Raw genomic sequence first — 21,732 nt, 5'->3', positions numbered from 1 at the left:
TTGCTCGGCGGGCAGCTTTAGAAGAACAGGCAGAGACTGAGTATGATTCGGTTATTTTCGGAAATTTGTCATCTGGATTGGTAAACACACGTGGTGAAGAGACGGCGGTTGAAAAACTTGCAGTTCGGGGATGGAAAACGGGGAGATATCTAGTGGGAGAGGGGAGAAGGGAAAAAGGGGGAAAATACCAACTTGTTGGTGGAGGCCAGCTGCGGACAGTTTTTAGTGCCCCCTCTCCCACCCCCACCCCCCCCCCGCCCAAATCTAAATCGTACTAAAAATACGTTACAATAGCATAATCACATGCAAACACGTCTTTCATTTTCGCGACAAATTCTAAAAATTGACTGGCTGGTAATTGCTGCCCCCCCCCCCCCGAAATGTACTGGACACATTGTGTGCTAAAATACAGTAACGTTTAACTGCAGGGTGCGAATTCCAAAATTTCCGTAAACCAACTAGCAAGCTAAGACTGACAAACATGTGTTAGTTCAGTTCTAAAAAAGGATGTGCGGGCTGACCCGTAACGTTTGTAGATGTATGTTAGAGCGACTTTTCATTTCATTATTTTTCAAAGACCTCGTTCCTATAGTTTTAATTTTTGTATAACCGACAATACACACTCACAAACTGTTTTATTACGAAGTCTTAAAATCTTTAACTGGCAAACAAAAGCTCAATTCGAAGTTTGTGAACTATCATCTTTTGATCATTACCAGTTTAAAACTTCAAGGAAAGCAAAGTTAAGTGGCTTACCTTTAATGCAGTGTCACCACTTCGAAATCCAGCGGCTCTGCTCACGTATGCCGGCAGTCTCCGTCGATTAAACCTTCTTCCGATCTGCGACTTTTCGTAATGCGGGCCGATAGCACTGCCTCCCCAAGATAAGCCATTCTATATAGTTACCTTTGCCATAGCAAACGAGTAAACAAAAGTCGGTGGCGTAAACTCCAACACCAAACTTTACTCTGATTGGTTTTGGGTATCACTGATGTGACATCACATTTTATTGCGACTCTCTAGATCTCTGGATAACAGTTTCGATATTTCTGTGCGTGACGTCGACTTCGCCTTGATACGAAATTATGACACACGAAGCTTCAACAGTTAAAGTATCAAAATTGATCAAATCATACAAGACGTACTTCATTTTTTTATATTTTTATCTACAGTCAGCAAGGACCGTATCACGCCCCGATCTTATGAAACGTGTTGGAGTTACGCAATCGCCGCATATCGCCCTCTCCGATAGCGCTGGCGACCAACGGTGAGATTTCCATCGCAACTTTGTTTGCCTGTAACTAAGGTAAACAACAGCGACGTCACGGAAACAATCATCGCTGGACGGAAAGAACCGGACGCAGGAGTGGTGGAATCCGAGTCATATGTCGGAAGACGGAAAGGTGATATTTTGAGAATATACCGTTTTGTGCGAATTGTTATCGGTGATAGAAATCAGAGTCAAAGCAACAGAACACTAACAAAAAACAAGCCCCATCCGGGCATGAATTAATTGTGACCTTGTCCGTCACACATAGTACGGTATTCTGAACATGAACGTAGCATATACTAACACAGATATTAACGGGATGATGAGTAATTATTGAGTCCATCATTTTGCGGACTGAGTAGGAGGCCCTTGACTTCTGACACATCTTATCAATGACAAAACAACAGGTTTACATACAAATATGGAAACATTCCTCGTGGAAAAATTCACTGGACGTCGCATTCAGATCATGTTCATGCACTACCCTAAATCGAAATGCGTCGAGACAGCAACGAGGAACTCTTTCATCAAAGAATCTCGGAAAACAATTTTATTCATTTGTATCAACCCGAAAATTATATATGTTATCAATCCCTGTTCATGCGCACACGTTTGCTCCGACGAACAACCGCCTAAACTTTCCATGGCTATCGTCATTTTCTCAGATTCATCAATATTAACGATGATAATGGGCAATCACTTCTTTTCGAATTTCCAAATTATACTTCCTTTATTGATTGACCCTCGTTTGACCTTTTAAAAGGGGAATTATGGCATTAAAAATAGCAATTTCTACTCCGTAGAAAAGTTTTTAATGATGACTTGCCCATCCCCACGCAATAATGGACTTTCCCTAAGGTCTACTCGATTGCTATTCAAAAGATCTGAACTTGAACTCTGCGAAAAATGTCCAGTCCGGTAGACAAAGGCAAATAATCAAATCGGTTTTTTTATTTAATATTCTCTATATTTGGTTTGTATCCGGTTGTTTTTCGTTTGTGTGTACTATGCAGAATGCGAATTTCGGACCATGGGTATTGCTTACACGTGCACAGTGACGTTGACGCTTTAACTGTAAGACCACCAGACTTCTCAAACACAAGATTGTTTCAACACTAGCTTCCATAAGAATACTAAGTCTCAATAAATAATCTCTCACTCATAGTCGAATGATCCAAACGAGGCGACGGTCAAACATGTACTTGAGAGAGCTTCAATCAGCGGTTTGTTGAATTTCGGTAAATGATTGACCAATATTAAACCGGACCCATATACAGGCGATATTTTGAGTAGCAGTACGTTTGAAGTGTAATTAATCCGAAACTCTGTGTTGTTTAAACCGTGAAAGTTGTGCTTGAGACGTCCTGATCGGATGCTAAAAAGCAATATCGACCCATGCCTTCAAAACTTATGGAAAGAAAACAGCCACAGGGCTTTCGTAATCTTGGCGGTGACGTCAACTTCTGCCCCTCCCCCCGGCCCCTCCTCCAAAAACAACCTAGACATCGACAGAGCCAGTGAAAAAAAGATACGATGTGACTCTGATTTATTGAGTAATTAATCTTACAAGTTAACATTTTTACAACAACGATAGAGTTGGATGACGTCATCCTTGATGATCAAGTAATTTATAACTGTTTTGGAAAAAACAATCTTTCAATTGAATGTTTTACTTAGATTTCAACCTTAGCAATAGATTTTAGGCCACGTTTGTAATTTGAATTATTTGGTTTATTTGAGTTCTCCGTGTTCCGTGGGACTCTGTTAACACTTCTTCTTCCCGTTTCCTGCACGCGAAGTACCAAATTTTGTGTCGTCAACACTGTGTTATAGTAGTCATGGAGGTGATAAATTATGTTATATAATCATACAAGTCAAATTTGTCCAATTCGTGATATCTTGCAACAGAAAGCACAACAACGCCAGACATCTCTCGATCTTCTCTATGGTCAACTTTATTCAACTTAATTGATTGACAGCAAAGTCTTATAATGACTGAATTGAAGTAAATGTGTGATGTTGTACCCATGGACACAAAATGTTAAGTTCTGGCCTTTGAACCTGCGGCCTGAAGTAATACCAACGTCTTGTACAGTGACGTTCATCACGTCATCATCATTATCATCATCATCTCCTGAAAGATTGTCCGTTTACATGATGCTAACCGTAAAGACAGCACCTCCCAAAGACAACAGACCGTGTGTCATCTTGAGTGAATAAAGTTAATTTTTTATTAGAAAAGAAATTGTTACTGAACGAAGAGCGTGGCGACGACGCCCTATCGTTGTCTGAATCGCGCTGCCTAACCTTGTACGGTCCTATCGCCTGGCTCTCTCCATTGTGACGTCATATGGCCCGCCAAGGCCTTTCAGAGTGAACTGTTCGACTCATGGATTCCGTGAAGGCGATGTCGGGCTTTGCTATGCGTCATTGGTCAAGCAAATCAACATCCGGAAGTCGTACCGTTGCAATTCTAAGAAATTTTGCGATTGAGTCAATTCGTTGTACTACACTAGTCTCTTTAAAATGCAACTACACTTTGCGTAAAATATATATGAGTAAAAAGGAGAGCTTCACAAATTTATTTAAAAAACCATTCTCTTCTCATATGTCTATAATGTTTCATCTTAATCAATGTATAACTATATTTACAATACACAGCACTTTAATTACAAACATTCTTGTATAACTACTACAATATTCAAAGAATACTTTTTAAGTTTTTCTTGCTGAATGGAAGGCCAATTCTCTGGATACCTCTTAATAATATTGATTCCTCGCATGTGAGAATTACCATACTTTTTTATCGCTGAAGACCGACATACGCCGGCTCATCGCTGCTTCAAGTTGGGCCCGATCCATTCGTAAAGAAAGTGTTGCGTCATCGCTTTGATTCATCCTAATTTGTACCATTATTCAGTAGCCCTGTGAATCGATCAAAAGTGGCTGCAAGTCTGGGAACTTACTAAATACGGTAAATGCCTTCAAGTGACGAATGTCTACCAGATATAGTCTATTTTAGAAAGGGGTTAAACAGAGCACGAGCTATCCGAACTGTATGTTTAAAGAATAAATTTATTTGCGATAGAAATCAACAGAAAATATGTTTCATACTGGCCGCCATATTGGTGAGTGATTATCGCTTAGCAACAGCCGAAGTCGAGGTCACAGCCTCATTTTGATGTAAAATTTACTATATATATGATAAAGATCCGATATCACTATATTTGGTAGGTTCCTGAACCGGCAAATGCCACGTCACGGTGACTTGCGATACAGTTTACAATCGGTTACATTCATTTTCCTTTGGTTGGACTTCCTGAATGTGGAAACATTTCCTTTAGGCCATTCACGCCAAAGTTTGAAGCATATTACTCTTACCTCCAATAAGCCCCGTTTTTCCCAGGTACTGTAGCAGTCTCCCGATTAAACGACAGATATAAGCTGACATAATATATTAAATGTAAAATCCTTGTTTAGCAGTCAGGAAGGTAGAGCAAGAACCCTATAAAAAACTGATAAATCGTAAGAGATTTTTCGCCCTGAAGTTTTTCGAATACTTAGCTGTCTTTCAATGGCAGAAAATATTAGGACATTATACGAGAAACACATCATCTATCACTCTTTGGCAGGATGACACGTTTTGCTACAGCATTTCTATAAGGTGTCCTGTACAGGCACACACTCGGTGTCATATTAGAAATATTTATTGCATTTATGCCAAAAAGGGAAAATGCGTCACTAGCACTTAAGTATTATTGTATGTCACTCGGTAAATAAGTGTGAAATAGTTTCACAAGAAAGACCTGAATTATTTATTAGTTACGTCAGAGAACTGCCTATGAATGCATTTATCACCATGGTGGCGGGCTTTAGACTCGGCAATAAATGCAAATGGCGGTAATGAATCGCTCGTGTAAATAAGGACATTTTTTAATTTTAGTGTTTGAAATGTGACTAATAATATCCAAAAGACGTGGATTTTCCGCAGTAAAAAGCCATTCAATATTCTCTCCACTATTCCACCGATAAATAAACTGATGACTTATGGCATCTGAATGCTTAAGCTGATTTAATAAGGACAATTTTAGAAAAAGTTAATTAATTGCATAGCAATCTACTTCATACAGTACTTACTTCAGAATGAGGAACCAAGTGATCGAGATAAGGAGATTACGGAAAATGGTTCTTCGTTTTTTTCGAGCCGATTACAATAATAGTCTGTCTATACTTTGTGGAAGTCTTTAGCAGTAGTTTTCATCCAGCGAAACAGTATCTTTTTAATAGGAGTCTTACAAAATTTATATGCGTAATATTTGAGTATAATATACGGTGCAGATCGTATGGGAAAAACTAGCTGAAAGAACCAAACAGTGCACAGTAGGAAATGTGTGACTGAGATACGCCTGTCTGCACCATAGAATAGCGAACAATTAGTCTCGGAAAGAAAATGCCGAGAAATAAAACAAACATCAAAATATTCAATTTCAATGACGATTACTATCTTGAAGGCATGATGCTCTGCGACCCTATTTTCATAGAGGCTATGTCGAATTACAGAAGCAAACGTAACGATTGCGAGATTAGAGGTCTTGACGTGACCACAAGGCCTCGTTGGGGCGCTCTTTGGTATCCTGGTTCTCGGTTTCTTAAACTGCAGTGTGAGGTGCCAAATGAGGATCTGCAAATGAGAGTCCTTTACATGTTAATTTATAGCAACTGTGGTATTGCAGCCGGTTCTCATCGGTCGGGTGACGCCCCCAACGTCATTTGAGTACGCGTATTCGTTTTTTCTCTTTTTATGGTTTTTCTAGTGTTTTCTGTTTTTGCGCTTCACTTTGTATTTTGTCAGGGTTTTGTGTAATGAATCAGCAGTACTTTGTTGCCCTATATATGACAACATATTAAACTATCCAGTATTAAGCTTGACAACATTGATTGCATGGTGCGTTGTTACTGTTGGTAAGGCCAAGAAAAATAAAAAGTTTGTTTCTCATCCTAGACATATTGCAAAATTCATGCGCCGCCGACGCGGTTTATTTTTTTTTTTTTTTTTTTTGCTCCTCAATTTTTTTTATTCTTCAACCAACAAGAACGCGCAAAAAAAAACCATGAAAACAACATAGGAATGCACGTAAAGATAAATGCACAGCAGAGTTGCTTTAGTATTTTTGTATAGCAACAATTCTGCAGTTTGACTTTCAAGCTAGTGCAGTAATGCACAGTTTTGACAGCATAACAGTGACATTGTGTACAGTTCTGAATGGAATGTTAGTGTCAGTTATTTTGTTTACAGTTCTGTTTTATACAACACTCTGTTATGCACTATCGACACGTATTCTTGCGGGGTTTTTTTGTCATTTTATTTCCCCATGAGCAGAAAAAAGGTTGACGTGGCGGATCTGGAGGATGAGAAACAAACTTTATTTTTCTTGACCTAATCGAATTTAGGTCCTGGGTCCAATTGGCGACAATAGCAATGCACGTAACACTGACACTACGCATTTGACTAGCAAAACACAAAATTTCAGGAAGTAGACAAAGAAGCTGTAAATGATAAGAGAAAACATTTTGAAACATGAAATAAATTGTAGAAAGTTACAGCTTCTGTAGCTTTTTTCACATTTCTAGAATGCTCTTCTGTGATCAAAGTTAAAGGATTGTAGGAGATGTGATGAATGTATTCAATATACTATTACCTGTAGCGGCCAAAGAAATACAGGCCAAACTGTTGTGTAAAAGCTATCATATGTTGGATAGTGTTTATTTTACATTTCATCAAATAGCCGTTGAAAGTTCGACGTTTTCGATGCATCAAATTTATTTTCTGTGTAGTTAACAACAAGAGCGATTCTCGACGAGGTGTGTGAATCGAGGATGGTGCGGTATTGCTATGCGGGTTGTTGGAAAGACGAGCGAGTTTTGAAGTTGACAACTTTTTTTTTCGAGGAGCTTTCCACGGCTTTTCACTCTTTGAGTTCCTTTAGCAAGGTGACTATGCAGAAGGTCAGGATCAACACCAGAGGGCTCCCTCTTTTCCTGGCTTGCCCGTTCTTAAGTGTAGGCGTCACTCCTGCAAGATAGGGAAAAAATCAGCTTTAGTGAAAGGTTAAGACTTTGTCAGAAGATCATGAGATATCGGTCAACAAAATCAGACGTTACAACAGTCTCGACTTATCAGGTAAGCGCGCTGAAAAGTCTTCTCTGAACCGATGATGTAAGATTAAAAAGTAAAAGTGCAGTTAAGTATGCAGTTCTCATAGAAGGGTCATGACCCGACTTTCCTAAGATTATTTGGTCCAGAAACCTTGACAACATTCTATCCTGCCGCTGTCTTCACATTCATGCATCCACTCACTCATTCGCATGCCCATTAGCCAAGATAATTATTACTGTTTATAAATCAGTTAAGAATATTTTCTCAGTGGCTCAAACCTTTTCATTTCCCTGCTGACTATAAATCTGTCGCAGACCGCCGGAATTTGTGTTCCACGCATAATCAAAGTTGAGGCTATCTTTCCGAGTGTCGTAATAAGTTTAGGTCATTTGTCACTATTTTAAGTATCATGCATATTTAAAATTTGTAATAACATCGATTAAACTCTGCATTGTTGGCATTCAATATCAGAGATTTCAGGCGCTATACATTTACCTACTCTTCGTCTTGAACTTGTCCTGGGTTGGAAAATGGAAGATGTTCTTCTTGTCGGCGTTGTTACCTTGGTACTTCTGGTCACTGCAGGAGTTGCGGTCCGCCTTTTTGGTGATGTTGCGGACGTTGTGGTGACTTCAGCGGTCTGTGTTAGCGACACTGTGGAAGGTGTGCTTTTCCTACAGTTGCTAAATTTGTGTTTGTCGTAGGAGTCGCTTTTGCGCTGGGTGTAGCTATTGATGTTGCTATCACCGTCGAGGGCGGAACAGATTTGCCCTTAGCTGAGGTAACGGACGTCAACTCTGTCGCAGGGGCAATGCTTTGATCAGTTTCTCCGTCCGGTGATGTCGTTGCTGTCACGCCGATTGTTGTCATTACCTGCGACGTCGCAAGCCGGCTTGATGTGGCGCGTGTGGTGAGCTCGACGGGGGCAAGATTGCTCGTTGATTTGTGTGTTGCTTCTGTGGAAGTTATAGGTGTTGCTGTCGGCGACTGAGAAGCGCCCGTGTGGTTGTGTCCGAGGTTTGCTCCGCGGTACAGTCGGTGCAGGAGACGGTACGTGCTTTTCGGTGATGAAGTCATCATTACGCTTGAGTCATGAGTGGAGTGCCCTGCTGTGACAAGCGTAGTTGTAGACTTATCGTGCGTCGACCCTTCTCTCGTTATCGCTACGGAAGATTTTGACGCCGTCTGTGGCGTTTCTCGGCTTGCTCTGGTCACGTCTGTAGCGATGGTTTCGGTTGCGGATGTTGAGAAAGGGTCGCTGGCACTCGCATGGCTCCGTATATCATAGGTGCCGGCGGCTTTAGATTCGTCAGTTGTCGTGGAAGCTACAAGAGTTGTCGTGACAACAGTTGGGTTGTGGGGCCCAGTGACGACGTTATCCGTCGTAGTCGCCCTCGTTTCAACTTCGGGTGACGTACTCTGGTCTTCCATCGGAGTCTCCCGATCGACAGAAGATGTCGATTTTGTGTGAGATGGGTATGACAAAGTTGTACGTGCTTTCGGTGATGAAGATGTCATGACGCTTGAGTAATGCATGGAGTGTCCTGTCGAGATAAACGGAGCCGTAGACTTAACGTGCGTCGATTCTTCTCTCGTTATTGCTACGGAAGATTTGAACGCTCGTCTGTGGCGTTTCTCCGCTTGCTCTGGTCACGTCTGTGGCGATGGTTTCGGTTGCAGATGTTGAGAAAGATTCACTGGCACTCGCTTCGCTCAGTATATCATAGGTACCGGCGGCTTTAGATTCGTCAGTTGTCGTGGAAGCTACAAGAGTTGTTGTGACAACTGTAGGGGTGTAGGGCCCAGTGGTGACGTCATCCACAGTAGTCGCCCTCGTTTCAACTACGGGTGACATACTCTGGTCTACCATTGTAGTCTCCCGATCGACAGAAGATGTCGATCTTGTGTGAGATGGGTATGACAAAGTCGTCGGCGACGTCACAGTGTCGCAAGTGGAAGTACCAGTGCACATCGTCTGCTGTTTTGTGGTTTGGTCGGTGTTGAAGGTGGTTAGTTGTCCCGTCTCCGTTGCCACACTCGTATCGTCTGTTGTAGCGTCAGAAATCAGGAATTTCTCAATCAAGTAACAGTATTGAAATGACGAAGCAGCTAGTCTCAAAATCCATCAACCGCCAAAAAAGGAATAGCTCTCTGCTCCGAGTCGGAAAGCACAGTCTCTCCTCCAATGGAAATTTCATCGGAAAACAAAGACTATAATTTGTAAATAAACATGCATAAAGATTGGGTGACGGCTTAATACCGGTACTGTGATGTGATGTAGATACTGTGACCGAAACCACGTGTGGTACGCGCGTGGTCTTTGGAAGGAAGGCAGAAAAGTTTGTGAAAAACACAGAGTAGTGGGATGAAACGTCATTTCGAGAGACAGAGCTTGAGAAGAGGTAGCTCACTTTGCCCGGCGCACACATCGGTATTTGAAAACCGTGCATCGCACAGAGGAGTGTATTTACGCCCGTTCGTTCCAGCTATTTGCAAACGCGTGCGATTTGGGAGTTTTGTGAAATGTGCGCTGTTCAGAATGTGTGGGTCTGAATGTGAAAATATCGGTTACCCAGACGACATTGCGAGACTCGAAAGCGAGGCAAGACGACCATATTTGACCTCGCTTTCGGCCTTCGTAGCCTCACTTTCGGTCTAGGCGACAGAACAAGGGAACAATTGCAGGGAACAATTGAGTGATTGTGAGGTTGCTGTAGACTGGCCCCTGTCGCTTGGCTTTTCATGGCAGCTGCTACTGGCTGGCAAGGCCAACGTGTTCACCAAACGATCTATGCAGCAGCCTACCACTAATGTGACAGTCGGCTGAAGTTTATTACCGTAACTTCAATTTATTCTAATTTGATAATGATATGCCAACAGACTTGCAGCAAGACTAAGGAAATGCACGGCAACGGACACTTTGTACTATTTCCCCTGTCTATATACAAGACTGTAAGATATAACCCTTTTTTTCAATCCTCAGATCACGTTGATGGTAGTGCATGTGCATGATGTTTTACATACCATCAAAACTTCTTGAATTTAATGTTTTCCAGAAATACTGAACTTTTCGAATATTCATGTGCTTCATGACTCAAATCCTGTACATGAAGAATACAACGACTACAAAGAAAGATATAATGTCCGTCACCAGCCAAGCTTCACGACATCCTGTTTTTTGTTTTGCCTGATCGTCCACTTTGCAAGAGTGCCAGGGAGTTCAAATTTACGTCATCAAACTCAATGTTGCAACAGTGCGGGTGCAGTTCATGCAGAGTAGTGACAAGAAGGTGAAATGACACACTGTGTGCACCGTGCAGTGATGAACTAGTTGTTTGTGCTCGTGCTCCAAGTACTGAGATTGGGAACGTTCTTTACCTGTCCTGGTCCCTTCTGTTGAGCTTGCAGTGCTGTTCCCGCGCCTCACTGTTTCAAACGGCGTTGTTATCTTTGTCGTCACAGGATCTGACCTTGCTGTGGGATCTCCAGGAACCCTTGACCCTGTTGTGGTATTATCAGTGGTAGAAGCATAGACAGTAGGAGTAAGAAAGTAGTGGGATCCTTTTTTCTTTCCGTATTAAGCATCTTCGATGGTGAGTGGGTTTACCACAGTGGCGTTGCCTCTGTACTTATCCCTGTTCTCCCCAAGGTCGTACCTTAACGTAGATCTTACCCGGTAAAGATGTAAAATTACCATAGAAGCGCCGATAGCATGCTGGGCAAAATGGTCGAAGGGGTCCACCAGAAGTTAGAACCAGTTGAGGATTGCCCGAAATGCACTGTATCGGTGGCTCTTAATAGTGTGCGGGAACTTATAAAGCATGATGCACCCGGTGCATGATATAATTTACTCACACATCGGTATCTTACAGTTTATGTTTGCTTGTTTGTATGTTTACTTTGCTTACAGCAAGAGCTTTACGTTGCTTTAGGAAAATGCATGCTCTATGTCATCAGCAGAAAATTATAGGCAAGGCAATAATGCCAGAAATTTTAACAGTTTTTTTGTCCGTTAGTTCATCCAGTTTTCGCCAGCCATTTTCATCTAACTTGCTTTTCATTTCCGAAAACGCAGATCCTACATAGATATGAACTAATCGACAGCTCGAGACGAGAACCGCTTATCGAGAGTTTTAAGTTCAGTAATTTATCGAATGAGCTAATGGAGCGATCTCTAAGTGCGTCCACTCGTGCATCTGTCAGTCACACTCGCACGCTGTTTAAAGGGCGGGGGTCGTCACTTACGTATGTCCCAATGTTTCTGTTTACAAACAATTATTTAACCAATAGCCAACCAGCGGTTTCTACCCATATTTAGTGTGACGCCATGTTTCGCCATGCAAAATCAAAACGAACTTGCTTAATTTCGATGAAAATGTCCTGACAATCCGGCACTTTCAACTGTGAGGGAGTTTCGGGGGATGTCCGACAATAGAGACAAAATGAGACCATAGAGACAAAATGACTGTCTGTGAATATTGTTCTTTCACTCCGAATCACTCGTTTATTTTCATCTAAGGTGAAGTTATTTGCAATGGTTGACCGGACCAAACAGTGGATAATCTTGTGCAAGAAAACATTATCACTTCAAAGTGAAGACCCACGCTCTTTTAACTACCTACCTGTCATGACTTTATAAGCTTACTTCAGTAATCAATGAGATTATTTTAATGGGTGCACTTATAGTGAAAAAGGCGGGATTAAATGATCATAAAATTTTCTATCCATTTACCTGTCGTTCCTGCATTCATTGTTGTGTCGCCTGTTGACGTCTGGTTGTCCGATGGCGTCGTCTGTATATCGGTCGTATTTTCTGTACTGTGAAGCGATGTCGTCCTGACGGTCGCTGTATTCGTTACTGACGTCGATGCAGTGGGTCCGGATTGCTGTTCCGTCGTCCTGGTGTTGTCTGCAGATGTCGGGGTCTCATTGTTGCTCGTTGAGGCAAGTGCCGTCGTGTCCGGTCCCGCTGACGTATCGCCATTGGTGGTAATAGTCACTGTTTGCGCAAGTGAAGTGGTTGTTGCGTCAGTGTTCGTCATGGTCGTCGAGTCGACGACTGTGGTTCCCCGTGTCGTTGGCGCGTTCGCACTGGTCGAATGTGCGGCTGGTGTTGATGTGGCCATTGTTGTGTCGGCGCCAGCGGCTGTTGAGACTTTTGTCGACACGGCGTTTGTGGATTGACCAATGGTCGTCGTCAGTCCACCGGTTGTTCCGCCTTGCGTCGTCTCTGATATCGTTGACGTTTGTCCCGATGCCCCCGTCGTAGCAGCCTGCGTGTTGCATCAGTAGTCGTAGCTTGTGAAGTCGTCGCTGCCGCCGTCGTCACCGCTGCAGCTGTCGTCGCCGCTGCAGCCGTCGTCGCCGTCGTTGAGGCAATGGGTGTTGTACTGTCAGCTGAAGTTGTCGACTGCATGGTGGTACCGTCAGTTGTTATAGCCGCCGCAGAGGGCTGTCCGGTAGTTACGGCCGTTGAAGTATCTGCCACGGAAGTAACATCGTCTACGTTGTAGAAACTGTCAATGTTGCTGTAGTACCGTCTGTCAATATAGGTGTTCCCGTTGTCACTGTTGGCGTTGTTGTCGCTGTTGTACTTGATAGTGAGAACATCACAAACAGGGTTCCTTGACACGAAGAAATAAAAAGAGGTAAGGGACTGGTCAGTTTCTTCGGCCTGGGGGTCGGTGGATTCATTGGGGGTCACCCTGTTTTTGACTTTGGTGATAGGGGGTCACCATGTTTTTGAAATGCCCAATAGGGGGGTCAGTGTGTTTTTGAATTTCGACACAGGCTCATCATTGCCTAAAATGCATCGTGTCAGCCACAAATTTCATCCAGTTGCATTTTTCGGCGCGCCCTTTGGGCGCGTAACTTTAATAATAAGACATATTTTCAGCACGCCAACTTTAACATATCAGGCATACATATATCAGAGATATCTGTATGTTCAATATTTTTCAGCGTGCTCTTCGAGCGCATTACTTTAATATATCAGACATTTTTCAGCACGCCCTTCCTGTGCATGACTTTAATATACTAGACATATATATCAGAGATATCAGGATGTTTCCGGCATATTTTTCTCCGCGCCCTTCGGGCGCCATACTTTAATAAATCAGAGATATATGCCAGAGATATCTTGATGTTTGCTATGTGAAAGTGTACCATTATGAAATCTGCAGTTCATATGAAAAGTATGACAAATTCCTGATACTTTTCTGTTCTATGAGATTCTGTATGAGAAAGCAACATGCACAAATATTTCACAATATATATTTGATACAGTGACTTATTAGAAATAGCTGTGCTTTTATGGTTTCAATGTTACAGAAAAGGTCATCTCAGACACTGCACACATCAGATTTGGCTAAAATGCCTCTCTATGGCTCCTCAGGAGATTTAATTGGATGGCTGGCAAGTCTTAACACCAATCAAAGTTTTTGATTTACTGCTTTTTCCTGTTTGATTTTAATGATTGACATCCATTTCTGTACAACAGTTCAGGACATCTGGGTAAGCATAGAAAGTGTGAAATACATTCACAGCTCATTCAAAATGTACTGTATTCAAACTTTAAGATTGACACTTTGAAATTCCTATCTTACAACTGACATGTCAACAATTTCATTAAAACACAGAATGACTGTTAAAATATAAATGTATGTAAAATATAATATTATATATATATATATATATATATATATATATATATATATATATATATATATATATATATATATATATATATATATAAAATTTATGTCCACCTTTTGTTTTACAGTTGTCGCGTGCAGGGGGAGTCACCTTGTTTCGAAATTTGGAATAGGGGGGTCACCCTGTTTTCAAAATTTGGAATAGGGGGGGGGCCAGCCACTTTTTGACGTCGGCAAAAAATAATCCACCGCCCCCCCCCCCCCGGCCGAAGAAACTGACCAGTCCCTAAAATAATTTTGTCTAGAGTGCGCGAATTTGGAAATCGATGCGTCGGTACCGTTTTGCGGAGTAAAATTACTTGCAAACTGCATCACGTGATGCATGGGCATATTTAGCAACTCTCCCGCCAATTCGTCTCGGTGTTTCCGACGCGGCACCAATCATGAAATAAAATAATGTTGCACATACACACTATGAATGTCAAGTTAAAGCTCTCTGTCGATCGTAAATGGTTAAAGTTTTTGACAGCCCTGTAGCACACATTATGCACGGTGGACACAAGAAATTTGCAAATCCTTAGTTCAGCCGTGTTTCGTCATGTCGACCATTCTCTGGGCTCATACGGCGCGTCGGTTCTAACCAATATAAGGTGACTTTCAAATGACGTTTTAAAAATGCATGTCCAAAGACTGGTTTTGTCACAAATCACCCAACCCTGGATATACCAACCAGGGGACGTTGGGGGGGGGGGGGGTCCTTGTTTGCAGTGGTAAATATCGTCATACGCATTAAATACTTGGATCGACCGTTGTGGAAAATCTTCGGGACTGCGCGTTCTGGCATCCACTTCTTCCCCGTTAAAAGATTCAACAATTGGAAACAGTACAAATTCTCAACCCTTCAAGATTTTCTGAGTTGAGGCGACAGCAAAATACTATAGGTATAGGAGTCAGTCGAAATCCAAAATGTTACGCAAAAAGTGAGACTCTATTCGCCCTTACGATCACAGAGCAATAAGTGTACAAAACGTTCCGTCATGATGCGAGGAAAATTATTCGATTCTGTGTGAGGGCGTCCTTCTCAACTTTCTACAAGTACGCCACTCTGCGCAAATCTATCAAACGCACCCATCACATCTTCTGGCCGAATGTCGTCGCAATCTTTATATGGTAACAGCGTCAATGTACATGTATTTCATCAGCGAGATTCTCGCTAAATGCCGAGGGCCGGGGAAGGGGAATCAGCGTCGAGCCAGAGAAATGGTACGAAGTTACAGCTCAGTCAAGCCCCCCTAACCCCCCCCCCCCCCACCTCCAGCACTACATGCAGGTAACGAACAAATTAAGGTCACACGCTTTCACTCGAGCACATAACCGAAACTGAGAGAAACAAATTTTAAAGCTTCCGAAGAAGGGAAATGAAAACTGCGTTACAATTATTAGGCGTTTGGTGCTACACATCATTTATTCGTCATAATATGATTATTCATCCCAGGCCTGTCCTCTTCAAAACTAGATAGAGCGGGACTCCTGCATCTAGAGGCTTCAAGTACACGTAACTAGATATCAAATTTTGGTAATTCATCGGAAACATGATATCAGAATTTACTTCATCTTATTTTAAAGCTCTAGAAGCAAGTTTAAATGTCTCCCACCCTGGTGTTAAGTTAATTTGAATGCCGAGTTATTTTCACTTGATGAATTAGCCGATGTTGCGTGCTGCAAAGCGATGCCCCCGAACAAGTCTGAGCGTGTCGTTTCAGTTCATGATTTATTGATTTGGAAATACATCTGAAAGCTTAAAACCATCCACTGTCTGGTCCCAAAAGTGAATTCGAGGAAAACAAATTGATTCACCTTAATATACTGATAGTAATGAATTCCATGAAAACCCGGTGGCTGTTCCACTTCCCCCGAAGTGTATTGCATTGTAGTTGTGCATTACGCTAATTCCATGATGGAAAAGGAACTTTGGTCTTCAGAAGATTCCATTATTGTTACTCACCTGCAAGTATTATCGATAGAATATTTTCCATTGTCCGCCTTCCCTTGCTCGTTATGCACAGAATGTCAGAGACCTGAAATACTCGGTTGTCGTTCCGTTTCAAGCAAATTACTTAGTGACTCTGAAAAAGAAAGACGGAGAGTGGTTCTGTTAGATTGCTGTTCTACTCGCTTTCTCCTTCCTTCAAGAAAACGATGTCTTCGAATATTGTTGTTTTAAATGAGCGAAAGTTGTTATCAACTTCAGGGAGTTGGGTCAAACTGATCCAAGGGTCACAATATGCTGCCCAATAGCCATATAAAAAAAATTACTTGCCCTATCATGGATACGGAGCATTATATCCGAGCTCCTTTCCCTGACGATCAGGGGCGTGCACGAGGTAGAATGTTTTAACAGTGGATCACAAGTGGATCAACAAAAGCCCTGGCAACCACTGTTGTCAGGGTGACGATCGATGACGCACACTTTCAAAACAAATTGCAAAACTCGCCTGCGGTCATTCTACGAAAGATAGCGACAGCATTCCGGACAAAGCATTTGGAGTTTCTAAAATTTATGGACGATACTTGTGATTAATCCCTCTTCCACGTGCTCACACCGACAAAGAAATACCCCGGTGACATTTTTTTCGGTATCTTTAATTTAATCTTTTATATCATTTCCCTGGAAAGTAATACCGTTGTGCCGATACCGACTTTTCCTCTTGTGTCGTCTCAGAGAGTTAACAAGTCACGTGACTCCTGCTTTTTCAAGGCAATTTAGAACCAATGCGCAAGCCCGTACTATTTACAAGAAGAAAATTCGCCATATTAAATGTTTGTAATTTTTAAATATAAAATCATATTTAGTGTTCTGATCGCCTCGCACGAAACCCATATAAGTTGAGAAATGCAAAAACAATTGGAGTAACACCATCAACAACATGACCTTTGACCTTTAAATGCAACATTTTTTTCCGTCCCAAATTAGTGGGTAATTGTATTTTTTCCAGGTCCCCTTCTTTTGAGCTCCTTAAGCGTTATTTTTTACGTATTTCCTGGTGTTATTGTTCTGTTTGTAAAACATTGTTTCTTGCCCTACGGCCAAAACCGAACCAAAACGCCAAGAATTCAATTCTTCAATACAGAATCACTAAATTTCATCATTATTTTTGACAGCTTAATGTTAGTATGCACCAGAATATACGTTGCATGTTATTCACAGCACACGGTGCTGGAAGGGTTATTGCGTTGTACTTCAACACACTTCACTGAAAAGAACATTTAACTGCCAGCACTTGTTTGATAGAACCTAAAAATGATACCTTATCAAAAGTTACAGCAACAGTCCGCATAAACACTCGGTTTCTGTCTATACAGGAATAATAATACCAATCTTCTGACTAGTACCTACTTGGATATGAATTCAATGAAAAAAGCGCGCGAAAGTTTTATTTGAAATTTTCGGCTGGTCATTAAAGATTCTTCTCGAGTTAAAATTTGATTCCCTCTGACATATATTAGATTGATTTTTTTTTAATAACGTTGGAAGACCACAGCGGAATTTGAGGCTTCATCTTGTGTAACACCCAATGTGTTTTCTCATTATTTTTTGTGCTGTTTGTGAAGCACACCTCCTCCTCGTTAAATCGCGCCTAAAATGCTGTTCAACACGGTCTGCCTCCCTTTATTGCCCGGTTTCGTTGTGAAATTGAAGCCGCTTAATGTCAGTGCAGAATATATAGAAATTCACTTCTCAACAGTAACACTATATACGATGCTTTACACAACTCACTGCCTCATCAAGGCGATTAGCCTTTTGTTCATTCAAAGTACTCAAGGGAGAAGGATAAAAAGGAGACGAGTTTGTTTTGCGGAACAAGAACGATGAAAATATTAATTAATGAGAGGTAACAGCTATTTCTCTTTCAGTGGCTTTTTGCCAAATTAAATAAAATTGACGTCATCACAGGTCATTATCCATTGACGATTAGGCCTAATTAATTAATTCACTCCTTGGTTCTCTTGTTACATGTGTAATCCCTCAAGATTTTTTTGCGAATCTTCCCCTTTCTGTTCACCAGCCTCTCATAGTTTATTCTCGAAACCATTGCTATGTTTGTTGTGTGTAGGGGTTCATTACAGCCAGGTTATGAACTGTTGGGATTAAAAGATGTTTGCCTCGACGCTTAAGGGGCCGTCGATAATAAAAGCTGACGCACAAGAAACGTAATTCCTTCGTTTTACTTGAAACCCCCTCCCTCCCCCCTCAAAACGAAAGTTCTTATGCGAAATCAATTTCGTATTATGATGCCGTTTCTGACAAACCCACACGCACCTCTCCGATCCGCACGCCCATGAAAAAATACCGGAAGGGCACATGTATTTCGCACGTAGGAAAATGTTTCACATACATGTTTCACGTATAGGATAAAGCCCGAGTACAAGGGCTCTTCTGGTATATAAAGTCCAACCCAACGATAAAATGTCGAGGCCGCAGGCTGAGACATTTTATCGTAGGGTTGGACTTTATATAGCAGAAGAGCCCGAGTACGAGGGTTTTATCCGACTTAAAAACTATCGCCCCTAACTGATATATTTTCGTTTTCAATGTGTTTACGTCAACCGTCTACTTTGTCAATATAACATGTTTAGGATATGAATTAAAACTTTTATTTGTGAAATAGCCTTCCAATGTAATGGAACATCCTATAAATGCCCTAGGGCACATTATATAAATGCCCTAGGGCAAAGCAGATTTTGTGCTGCAGCTGGTTTCCGCTGTGTTACCAAATTTGAATATTAAAACGTACCAGATGTCTACAGAATATGACATGTTCACTTTTGATTGGACAGTACTTTACTACGGCGATGTCATTCGTTTCTGGAATTTGGTGACCAAGGCTTTACGAGTAAATAAAACACCCTGAATTGAGCACTCTGATTGGTCAATCAACAGTAGATAGTTTTTAAATTAAAAAAAAACATACAAGTTTTTATTTAACCTTCATGTCTTTCGTTGTCTTTTCTGTCTCCGTATTTGTGGTCATTCTGTTCTTGATGAATGCGAAGGTAGTTTTGCGTTCTCGCTGCAAAGTCGCACTTCGAAAACAATAGAAAATCCTTATGCGATTTTGACGCACACAAAACGAAATGAGCTTTTACCCCCCCCCCCCCCCCTAAACGAAAGAATTACGTTTGTCGTGCGTCAGCTTTTATTATCGACGGCCCCTAAGTAAACACGAAGGAGTTATCTAATGCAGAAGTTAATGAAATTAATTTTGTCTGCAAAATGTGATGAAATGGACCAGTCGCGCTTGTTCGTCTCTGCCATTACAACGACTGCAGCGACAAACCAGATGCGAGTAGGAAATGATATTTGAAAAATTGGATTTTGCAACCATATTGTATGTGCCTTGATCATGACACAAAATTAGAACCGAGTACTTTTGATGGGTTTTCGTGTTACCAGCGCCTGGGAAATTTTCAGACCACCCGCAGGTGTCTCTGGCCGGGGTACCAATGGTTACGGTGGGACTTAGACGTCCACCAGCTTCCAGTGTTGACATATCGCCATGGTAACTGTCGCTTACCGTTTCCAAAGGAGGACAGTATTTATTTTGCAGTGGGTTGATAAATCGATGTACTTACGCACTCGAAACAAAAGAACGGAGACAAAAAACACGATCGCTGGAAATTTGAAGCCAGTGTACCGCGGAAAGGTCTGTTTGGCCTGCGTCCAAACTTTACGGAAATTTTTCGCTGTGATGTCGACATCAACGTCAACCGCCATTACTTCTTCAAATAAAGATTCACAATTAAATCTGTACGAATGAGGATTTTTGAATGTATCCCTATGGATACGGACTGAGAGGGTTTACCTGCCGGTCTCTAGCTGGGTATTCATTTTCAACCCGAACCTCAACGACTATACAGATGAGTTGCCATTATTACAGATTTCTACAAAATACTGCATATAGCAGACAATGCCCACTGCTTAACTATCGCCATTAAATCCTGATGAATTTGTGGAAAGATTATGAAAGTCCACCACGAAAACGAGGAAAATTTCACGAGGCAATTTTTTTTTCAAACCATGCACACGCCCTTTCGCTTATTTATGTGAGTGTTATCGTCGGTGTCTGCCGCTGCTATGGTAACCAGAGCTTTAGAAAAGAAAGTTCGTTTACAGAACGTGTTTTGTAAATCACAGGTGCATGATGTGTAGGTGCAGACAGACAGACAGACAGACAGACAGACAGACAGACAGACAGAGAAGGACAAACAGACACAAATAGACAGACAGACAGACAGACAGACAGACAGACAGACAGACAGACAGACAGACAGACAGACAGACGGATAGACAAGATGGATAAACACAAACGAGAGGGACAGATACAAAAAAGAAAGACAGCGCCAAGCGAGCAAACAGAGAAATCATCACACAGACACAAAGAAGTCATATCGACAGTTTGTACCAGTTTTGAACGTCGTATGGAGACAGAATTCTTAAAAGCTGAACCTAAAATACAAAAATGATGAGAAGATATACCAATGATCACCCTTCATGACAAATGCGCCATGCCCGTCAATGTTACAACCATAATGGCTTTTTAGCTATCCATTGATTATTCCAAGCCCCCACAATGCAGCCCTTCATTTTACTGCGAGAGAAACTTATGTTTAGTCAGAGAAGGTTTAGAGGTATCCGGAACTGTGTTCAAGCATAGCAATTAAGGACTGTTAGCGTTGGATTCTTAGATTTTTGAAAGGGGATGGTATATATATATATATATATATATATATATATATATATATATATATATATATATATATATATATATATCGGTATTTAGTATCGGATACTTCTTCCTAGTTGAAGGTGTGCAATGCTGGTTGACGGGAAAATTACTCATAGCAGGATAAAGAATGAACTCAAACTTCCTGTATACCAGTTTCAGGAGAGATACGATGGATTGTCAAATATATTGCTGCATTGTCAAGAGAAAGGCAAGTGCCTAGTGTTCAGGGGAAGGCCTCTGTGTTCAAGGTTGAGGTATAAGCGCCCCCGGGACATGCCCTTGAGGAAATTTCTAAACTATCTTGCAAATGATTTACTAGAACCGGAGTGCAGCTCTTCGGGAGCTCTTTGGAATCCTGAAGAAAATTGAGTGTTTGTCATCCGTTTTTTTGTAAGACTTGAATTTACTTTTCCACTGGACGGCTAATACTAATTTCAAATACTCACGAGAATTTGAATATCGACTCTAAAAATTGCAGAGCAGTCCTAATTGTTAGTATTACTGTAAAAGCTTTGGGACTCAAAGCTATTTGCACAATGTGTGAACAAGACTGAACTTTCGGTTTCCAAGTTTTATCATCCGGGCATTTACCCACAATACTTATCTGGAAAGATGGCGAAAATGGCCGCGGTGAATTCAATTATGTAGTGCATGCTGAGCATTTATTTCCGTCATTACATCAACAGCACAGATATTATTGGGAAAAACGACACACCGTAGTATTCATAACCTTTATTTGAACACATTGAATAGAGGATGTCTCTACAGAGAACTGGTCTTTTAAAAGGCACAAGAGATTTGTGTAACTTTTGAAACAGCTTGTTTCGCCACCATTGTTTTTATACAACGAATTTATAATATGTG

General features: G+C 41.4%; 1 protein-coding gene across 5 annotated transcripts in view; it reads right to left on the bottom strand.

Annotated features, from left to right (window-relative positions):
• The window catches only part of LOC139151451 (uncharacterized), a 53,216-nt gene that overhangs the window by 6,375 nt on the left and 25,109 nt on the right, over window positions 1-21,732 (bottom strand). For 2 of the 5 annotated variants that reach the window (XM_070724272.1, XM_070724273.1), the window contains exons 2-5: window positions 16,086-16,206; window positions 12,160-13,051; window positions 10,806-10,928; window positions 7,372-9,473 (exon numbers count right to left, since the gene is read on the bottom strand). In XM_070724272.1, coding sequence (XP_070580373.1) covers window positions 8,998-9,473; window positions 10,806-10,928; window positions 12,160-12,553 — 993 coding nt within the window. In that variant the 5' untranslated portion in view covers window positions 12,554-13,051; window positions 16,086-16,206 and the 3' untranslated portion in view covers window positions 7,372-8,997. Of the gene's footprint in view, window positions 1-756; window positions 1,459-7,371; window positions 9,474-10,805; window positions 10,929-12,159; window positions 13,052-16,085; window positions 16,207-21,732 lie in introns of those variants that run through there. The other 3 variants (XM_070724274.1, XM_070724275.1, XR_011556430.1) reach the window with 2 other exon arrangements.

The sequence above is a fragment of the Ptychodera flava genome, chromosome 15, assembly GCF_041260155.1.
Source record: "Ptychodera flava strain L36383 chromosome 15, AS_Pfla_20210202, whole genome shotgun sequence".
Lineage (NCBI taxonomy): Eukaryota > Metazoa > Hemichordata > Enteropneusta > Ptychoderidae > Ptychodera > Ptychodera flava.
This window is presented reverse-complemented; position numbering and strand designations above follow the sequence as displayed.